At 38.5% G+C, this 9293-nt stretch overlaps 2 protein-coding genes across 2 annotated transcripts in view; one reads left to right on the top strand and one right to left on the bottom strand.

Moving 5' to 3' along the window:
* Positions 1 to 4738, bottom strand: part of IQCB1 (IQ motif containing B1) — a 48884-nt gene extending 44146 nt beyond the window's left edge. Inside the window, exon 1 of the mRNA XM_012808405.2 lies at positions 4688 to 4738. The gene's annotated coding sequence lies outside the window, so the exon portion shown is untranslated. The remainder of the gene's footprint in view (positions 1 to 4687) is intronic.
* Positions 4739 to 5490: 752 nt separating this feature from the next.
* The window catches only part of EAF2 (ELL associated factor 2), a 34136-nt gene continuing 30333 nt past the window's right edge, over positions 5491 to 9293 (top strand). The window contains exon 1 of the mRNA XM_003795083.2: positions 5491 to 5665. Within this exon, the coding sequence (XP_003795131.1) occupies positions 5560 to 5665 (106 nt within the window). The 5' untranslated portion in view covers positions 5491 to 5559. The remainder of the gene's footprint in view (positions 5666 to 9293) is intronic.

Raw genomic sequence — 9293 nt, 5'->3', positions numbered from 1 at the left:
AGGCCTGTTTACAAGATTGGCCCCTGGCTTATATCTAGAACTCAGATTTCAGGAGGGTTACTACCATTCTCTGACAAGAGTGACTCACTGTGCCTACACTGTTTACAAAAACAACATAGTTTATGCTGAATACTTGCTTTCCTTCCACAAGTCTTGGAATTCTGGTACATACCAACGAAAGCTGTCTATGTGACCATCCTGCAATAAAAATTCTGGTCACTGAGTAATCTAGTGAGATTTCCAAGTTTTAGATAATGCTTCATAGGTGCTGTCAAAACTGATTGCTGGAGGAATTAAGCATGTTCTGTGTAGCTCCAATGCAAGAGGTTTCTTGTAAATTTGTACCTGGTTTCCTTTGGATTTCACCCAATACACCTTTCCCCTTTGCTGATTTTGCTTTGTATCTCTTTGCTATAATAAATCATATCTGTGAATACTACCATATCTTGAATCCTGTGAGCCCTCCCAGTGAAGCACTGAACCTGGGGTTGTCTTAAGGATCCTTAGCTTAGAAATGTAATGAGATTATAAGATTACCAAAATTGTTTCTAAATAGTATAATGAATAAAATTATTTCTCCTAAAATTCAAAGTCCACAGCCCAATTTATTGTTGAAAATTTTCTTTATAAAGTTTTAAAGCATTTTTAGGCTCAAAGAATCACTTTAAGATATTATCATTTAATAATAAGCATCTTTAATTACTTATAATTAGTAAAACCTAACATATAGTATTTATTAAGGGTTAAGCACTGGGCTAAATGCTTTTATATGCATCTTCTCAATCCTCACAACAGGACTATGAGGTAGAGCCTGAAATCATCTCCATTTTAGGTATGTGTATGTATGTCTGTATACACACACACACACATTTTTGTCCATGCTTCCTGGCTTATAATTTCCATACCCTTTGTTATGTCTTTAGTCATTATGTTGGAGTGCTTTAGGCTTCAGAAGCAGGCCTCAGAAAATGAGAATCTCTTTCTCCTGCCTCCTTTTATCTACTGCTTTTTCTCCCCAAGGCAGGGATCTAATCTTCCATGCCTTTCTCTGACCTACCTTGTCTGATTATAGGTCAAAAGGTCCCCAGTTGAGCATACCCCAGAAAGAATGCTGTATAGAGAAGCCAAGAAGAATTTGAACATAGAGATCTTGCTGAGTTTCCCACCTCATCTTAGTATTATTCAGTAACATTTCCACATGTTCATCCTTGCTTAAATCATGCCTATCCAACAGTCACCTTAAAAGGCCCAGGACTGGGTACAAGGAGCTTCTGGATAGCTGAATATATGGAAGTTCCTACAGGGTAGCATGGAAGCTCCTCACCCCTTCCCGTATCTTGCCTATGCATCTCTTCCTCTGTATCCTTTGTAATATCCTTTATAATAAACCACAAAAGTGTTTCCCTCAGTTCTGTGAGACATCCTAGCAAATTAATTGAACCTAAACAAGGGGGTGTGGGATTTCCAGTCTATAGCTGGTATGCGTAGAAGCACAGGTAAAACAACCTGGTGCTTGTGATTACCATTAGAAGGAGCAGCCTTGTGGGACTGAGCCCTCAACCTGCAGGATAGTAGAATTGAATCAGAAGATACCCAGCTGGTATCCGCTGAGAACTGACTACTTTGCTTATTGGTGAGGAGAAATTCCCCCACATTTGGTCATAGAAGTCTTCTATATTGATTGTTGGGATGTGAGAACAAAGGAAAAAGTTTTTGTTTTTCTGCTCATATGTCCTTATTATGTATAATATAAATCATTAAAAATCAAGTTCATTGAATATACCTTAATGAAATCCTAGTGCAATTCCAGGCACACAGCAGGCACAAACTTTCCAAGAGAATACATATGGTTATCTCAGTCTTTCCAATGGCTGCTTTATGCTATGCTTCTTTTATAAGAGTTCATCTAAATACATATGTTTAAACATCCCCTCTATTGGACGGTATACATGTTGTATGTTATTATAAGCAACCTGCAATCACTATTAATGTACACATCTTTATACACTTATTTTAGTATGTCTGTATGATGAATTTCCCTTGATGTGGAATGGCTGGGTCACCAGGCCAGATGTATTTTAAATTTTGATTAGATTATACCAGTTTTTCTCAAAACTGAGTATTCAACTTTATGCTTCAGCTAACAATGTATATGGATGCTTATTTTACTATAATACTATACCTTCATTAATACGAAACATCGTTTACGTTTTTGCAGATCTGCTAGATGAAAAATGGTTTAATCTTTTTTTTTTTTTTTTTTGAGACAGAGTCTTTGTCACCCTTGGTAGAGTGCCATGGCGTCATAGCTCACAGCAACCTCAAACTCTTGGGTTCTAGTGATTTTCTTGCCTCAGTCTCCTGAGTAGCTAGGACTACAGGTGCCCACCACAATGCCCAGCTATTTATAGAGATGGGGTCTTGCTCAGGCTGGTCTCGAACTCCTGAGCTCAGGCAATGCACCTGCCTCGGTCTCCCAAAGTGCTAAGATTACACGCACGAGTCACTGTGCCCGGACTGGTATAATCTTGTTTTAATTTATATTTCTTTGAATATTAGGGAGGTCAAGCACATTTCATGTTTCTGTCCATTTCTCCTTATACATTTCCATTCAGAACCTTTGACTGTATGTTTTTCTGGTTTGTCTTATTCTTTTGCAGAAACTTTTCATATATGGATATGAATCTCTCATCTTTTATAGTGGTTGTAAAATTTTCTCCTTCACTGCCATTTATTTTTTAAGTTTAATTATGGTGTCTTTGCCACAGTTTTGCAATTTTTAAGTAGTCTAATATAAAACATTTTCTGCTATGGCTTCTGCCTTTTGTGTCATGTTTAGAAAGGCCTCTTCTACTTAAAGAGCTAAAAAAATTCTCCTACTCCGCCCCCTCCCCAGGATGGGTGGAGGGAGGGTAATTGGTGGGAACCCATCTACCGTGCATTTTACAAGGGTACATGTTAAATTTCTAAGTGTAGAGCATAAATGTCTTAACTAAGAAAACGTGGTCAAGAACCAGTTTGACGAAAATATTTCAAATGGTATATAAAACTAGCACATTGTACCCCATGATTGTATTAATGTACACAGCTATGATTTAATAAAAAAGCATTCTCCTTATCTTTTTTAGTTTTTATAGTTTTATCTTCCTTATATTTATATCTTCAAATTAAGGCATTTTGTGAATAATGTAATACAGGAATCTAAATTTTTTAAGTTAGATGAGGTTATAGATTTGTGAAAAAAGGACCAATGCACATAGCAGTCGTAAATTCTTGAGTTAACTTAGTCATGAAGAGAAATAACAGAAACAGTCTGAAATGTCACATTTTCATACACTAAATATACACAAATGTACATATACAGTATGTTTTTGGACTCTATTTAGCTTCATTAATCTATTACTCTTTGTTTATTCTTGAGCTAGTACAACACAGTTTACTTTAATAGTATATGTTTGGAAAAAATTCACACCAGAAGGTAAGGTTCATGAGGGTAAACCCATACCATCCTTGGTAGCTGCCTTCTTATATCTCTGGTTCACTACTATATCCCTAAGTGGCTAGACTAGTGCCTAACATGTGATATAGGTACTTAACAAATATATGTTGAAAGAATAAATAAATGTACAAACCTTGTGTATGCTGAGACTCAATTTCTTGGTCTTCTGCTTTCTCCTTGTTACAATATGAAAAGCTCAGATTTCTATTTGGAATACTTTCTAAGGTAAAATAGGCTCAAAATAATTCATGCTTACCTAGCTACCACAATAAAAACATCACTAAAACATTATCATTATCACCAAATGCGTATACAGCAGTATGGTAGATGTAAGGTTCACAAAGATTGTATATAGGCCAGATTCCCTACTACTGTTCTGGTTGGGAAATAAAACTATAATATTTATGTGTACATACATACATACATACTCACACAAAATCTTAGGTGTATTTGTTTAAAATATAAACAAATGACACAAATGCTAAGAATACAGATTATAAAGTCAGACTGGGCTTCTCTGAATCAGTTTTCTTATTGCAAAGTAAACAAAATAGCAGTTCCTACCTCTTAAAATAACTGAATGTTTAGAAAAGGCAGCCATCAATGACGGTCTTAAAATGTCATATGACAGCAGAACTGAGCCTTAATAATAACCATTTGGAGAGCTCTTATTATGTACCATGAATTGTTTTGTTTTCATATATTAACTCATTTAATCACCGCAACAACTCAAAGTGATAAGAGTTTGCCCCAAAGTTAACGAGGAGCATTCTTAACTTTGAAAAGTTTCATTAGTTTTCACAAAGTCACATTGTTTAAGTCTGAAGCTGGGGTTCAAATTGGAGCCAGATAAAGGCTCCAAACACTGAACACTTACCCACGAGATGCAGTAGTCTCAGCACACTTTAACAGGGTAGAACTCAGACAAACGAGTTGAGGAAGACACAGTCACCTACCCACTGGGAACAATAAAATTGACAAATCTGCCTAAGGTAGAAGGTAAGAGAGTATAGTGGGATTACATAAATGCCCTGGGGGGGGAATAAAAAACAGCCACCTGTTACGGAAACCATTTCTAAACTTTCTCTTAAGTTCTTCTCCAATACAACATTCTCTTAGCTTTAAATTCACGAACTCTGACAGAAAAAAAATGACAAGCATTTGTCAATTAATAATGAATGCTATTACCCTGTCGCCAAAGCAAACAGGTCCGGCCTCAGCCTTGATTCTTGCCGCTTCTGTTACAGCCTCCACGGCTCCCTGTGAAGAAAATAAATAAGAGGAAGAAACCCAATGCAATCCAGTCACAGCTGATCCCGAACATCTGTAGTTCCTATCTCTGAATCCTCTTTTATCCCTCCCGCCACGTCCCCTCCCCCAGTCCCGAGACCACCGGGAACTTCCTCTGGTACAAAAAAGTCAGAAAAGGATTGCCGAGGTTACCGCGTCGCTTCCAGTCAGGTCCCAGGACCAAGACTCCGCGGGCTCCTTTACTCAGGATTTTCTACCCGGCTTTGGCACTACCAGGCCTTGGGCAAGACGCCAGGCCTTACGTCCAGTCACCAACTCCTCCCGGACCTTAGTTTCCACACCGTCTCTCCACAGAAAGGGTGTAGGGTAGGCCGATTCTCCCGTTAAGAGCTCCTACGTGCAGGTTCATTTGGTCCAGGAGCTTGGAGCCCGGGCCTTGGGGTACCCTAGGGCCCTCTCCTCCAGCCGCCACCTCAGGTCCGTTACCTCATCTCCTTTCCAGTTCCTCCACCGAAGGACGCTGCGCCCAGCCCGCACCACAGCGTTGCGGCCTTCCCACAGAGCAGCGTGCGTCGCAACGCGGGAAGGGGCCTGGGGGCGGGACCACGAGCCTCGGAGCCAAGGGGCGGGGCGTCCTTTACCGGGAAGCCAATCAGAACGCGAGAAGCAGCCTAAGGGGCCGCGCGCACCGGGAGCGGGGTGGGGTCTGTAGTGGAGGCGCCGGCTGAGATGTGGTACGGCTACTTCGGGCTGAGGTGGCAGATGGTGTGGAGTGCCTGTGCCGGAGGCGAGGCTGGAGCCAGAAAAGGATGAGTGGTGCAGCAGGACTCGCGCGCATTGACGGTCGCGAGCGAGTTCTCAAACTAGGCGAGAGTTTTGAGAAGCAGCCGCGCTGCGCTTTCCACACCGTGCGCTGTGAGTGAGGACTGCCTGGAGAATAAAGGGTTGGGGGGTCTCCGGGAATAGGGGTGTGGGGGCACAGACTCCTCTGAGTTGTCACCACAGTCCGCCTCACTCTGCTGGAGGTTGAAGGGGGGAGCGCGATCCACTCCCCTGCCTGGAGAACTGGGGTGTTGATGGAAGGAGTCTGAGTGGAGCAGGTGTGGGTAAACCCTGGGCAGAGGGCGGGAAGTGAGACCCGCAGACCGAAAGGGAAACTTAGTGGAGAAGAGATATCTGCAGGTGTAACTGTGGAGACGTGACAGGTGGACAATGCAAAATGGAAAGGAAAATAATGAGGTGACAAATGGAAGGGACAAACCCCTTGAGGCTGGTGAGGCAATATTCTCTGTTTACTTTGGACCCCAGATTTCAGTCAATTGTCAAATACAGATTATTTGTATTTAAAGTATTGGCGGGTGTGTTATTAAATTCTTTATTTAGAAAATATTTACCTTCCTATGATGTCTACTCCTTGGTTTTCCTTATGTTCTCTGGAACTTGTTTTAATAAATCATTATCTTTCATGTCGAGGTAGAAAAGGGAACTCTTTTGCTTTAGTAATTGGATGATGTAGGTTCCAAAAAGGAAAATATAGCATACAGGATTTCATATGCAAAACATTCATTCTTTGCATAATAGCCCTCCTAGATTCTAAAGCAGGAAGGAAACTTTAAGTCATTGAATCGTAACCTCTCATTTTTCTGTGGCAAAATTGTAAAGTAGATATTTTTTTACTTCCTTTCCACAGCCTTGTCCTTCCTTAGTACCTCATCGTTCTGCCTTTCTCATTCTGATCTCCAGCTGTTTAGTAATGTTTATAATTTTTACTCTGAAATGTTTTATGGTTCGATCAAAACACCCCATTAAAGCATGCATTTTGATGTGGTGGTTTCATCAACCTTCTTTTTCAAATAGTGCCACTTCTAATCCTTTCCTCTTCTTTGTCAGGTATGCAGTAGTCTTAGTATTAGTTTTTCAAGTTACAAGTTTTAAGATTATAAAAATTTTCTCAAGACTATATTTTTATATAATTTGGGTGTGTATTCTCTTTTTAAGGGCACAAACCCCAAATTAAGTGAATAAAAAATAGCCTTTGAAAATCATCTTGCAAGTGCTTTCAAAGGCTTTCATTTTGCATCTTAAAATGCTGGAATTTCATTTTAAAAATCCAAGAATCAAATAATCCAGCTACAGGGATGAAAATAAATAAAAATAGAAAGAATAACACCCTCCAAATACAAATAATCTGTATTTGACAAATGACTGAAATCTGGGGTCCAAAGAAATACAGATTATTTGGATAGTTAAGAATTTCTCCCAAGAACTCACTAAATAACCATCAGCGAAAGGTGAGAAAAATAAATCCAGATGCTTGAATGTGCTTTTAATCCTGTGGAAGACATTAGAAAGGTTTTCAGCCATTACTTTTCTTTTGTTTAAGCAGGCATAGTAATGGCATAGAATTATTTTAAATTTATTTAAATAAAATAAGTCATTATCCTTGAAAACAGTTTCATTTTCAATAGTGTGACTCTAATGTTGATACAGAGCAGATGGACCTAATTGATAACAGACATGCAAGCCAGTGGAATCTAGGAGAAAGTAATAATCTATCTTTACGTGTAGGGGCAATTATGCCTGTCTGGTATCTTAAGGCTTACAACAAGCATGAATGTGAATCCTTCTCTCCACCACCTACAAATGTAAAGTGACTTTGGGACATTCTCTAAGCTCTTAGCCTCAGTTTCCTTACATGCAAAATAATAATAATAGCATCTATATTTCACGTTTTTGTTAGGATTAAATAAAATACCATAAATGACTTAGCACAGTATTTAACATAAAGTAGACAATAAATAATAGTACTTTATTTTTGAAGAATTATATTCATATGTGCATGAGATATGCCAATCATAACTTACTTAGACTTTGAAAAGGCATTTATCAAGGCTTGGCAATAAAACTTATCAAAAAGAAAGTCTGGCAAGTGGTGGGAAGGGGATGGGATGTTCTATCAAAGATAAGCTAAATGCTTAGCAATAGATGCTTCATTGGGTAGAAGAGTTTGAATAATAGGACCCAGTAGAATCAATTTTGGATTTGAGCTAGCACTATAAATTTTGCAATTTATATCCAGGTAAGGGAAGTACATTGTGAAATCCTAAGTTTATAATGATACCACTTTTTGCTATCATGAAAAAATGAACTGATGAGCAATGACTAGAGAGAGATTATCTGGGACTTTAAGAGAACTCACTCTCCAAAAGGTAGTAAAGATATTTGCTGTGAGCAAATACCAGAAAGTACACTAAGGAATACTAAAATTAAAATTATATGTTAAAAGTACAAAAGGAAAATGGCAATGCCTATTTTAAAGGGATTAAAAGTCTTGAGAGATGAATCTGATCCACAGGAAATAATTAGAAAATAAGCATTTTATGTGTAATTTAGCACCTTATACATACATACATACTTAAAATAAGTTTGGAAGTGGTTCAAAGAAGGGCGAACTGTATGAACCCAACTCAACTACAAGATCTCTTATGTGTTTATTGCATTAGAGACACTGTGCTTAGAGCCACAGTTCTAGAGGAATTAAAGTATGAGGTTTTGTGCTTTAAAAAATTATGGTATAGGGGTGGTGCCTGTGGCTCAAAGGAGTAGGGTGCCAACCCCATATGCTGGAGGTGGAGGGTTCACTCCCAGCCCCAGCCAGAAACTGCAAAAAAAAAAAGAAAAGAAAAGAAAAGAAAATTATGGTATGGTAGGACATGTCTACAAAGAGGTAAATAATATCAGGTAGTTTATGTTAGGTTTAGATGAGTGGTATAGTAAATGCTACAGGAGTGGAGAAGAAATTGAAATTCTGGAGAGGGCTGCACCAGAAGTGGCTTCAGGAAAGAGGAGACTTTGACATAGGACTCAAATTCTAAGAGAGCAAAAGAACAGAGAAAAGCAAAACGTCAGGCTATAGCTATTCTAATTAGTTTAGCCTTTAGCTGGTCGAAAACTAATTTCTTTTTGGCAAGAATGGAAAGTGATGGCTTTGAAAGATATGAAAGAAGCTATAGTGACTAAATATGAGTGATGAAGGAGATAGAGGAATATTTAGAGGAATACTTAGATCTATAAGTAAAGCCTACCAACAAAGTCCACTACAGTGGGTACCCACATAGGAATGATGATAACCTGTTTATAGATAGTGAGATATTTTAAGGGGCAATTACTTCATTTCTACTGTTTACTAATAAAATGACTTTGGTTCTTTAGGTTCACAAGTGATATTTGCTAGCTCAAACTGAAGTTCTCTTCTCTCCCCGTTGACATTGATATATCTCTGCCAACCTTCCATTGTTTTATTCTGTGTCTTATAGTTCCTTATTCTTGCTTTAGCAAATAGTGTTGTAGTTGTGTGATCTGGGCAAGGGACTTAATTTCTTTTACCTTTGTTTCTCTTAACCTGTAAGATAGGGATATTCATTACCTTATAGGATTATTGTAAGGCTTCAGGATAAAAGTGATTAGGAAAGACTTTTTAAATTTGTTAGCACATAACTAACTATTCTTGTTACTCTTTTATATTTGTGTTTATTCTCTTAGA

This window comes from Otolemur garnettii, unplaced genomic scaffold (assembly GCF_000181295.1).
Source record: "Otolemur garnettii isolate 467f Iridium unplaced genomic scaffold, OtoGar3 scaffold00089, whole genome shotgun sequence".
Taxonomy (NCBI): Eukaryota; Metazoa; Chordata; class Mammalia; order Primates; family Galagidae; genus Otolemur; species Otolemur garnettii.
The sequence above is the reverse complement of the archived record's forward strand: the minus strand, read 5'-3'. Positions and strand labels throughout refer to the sequence as shown.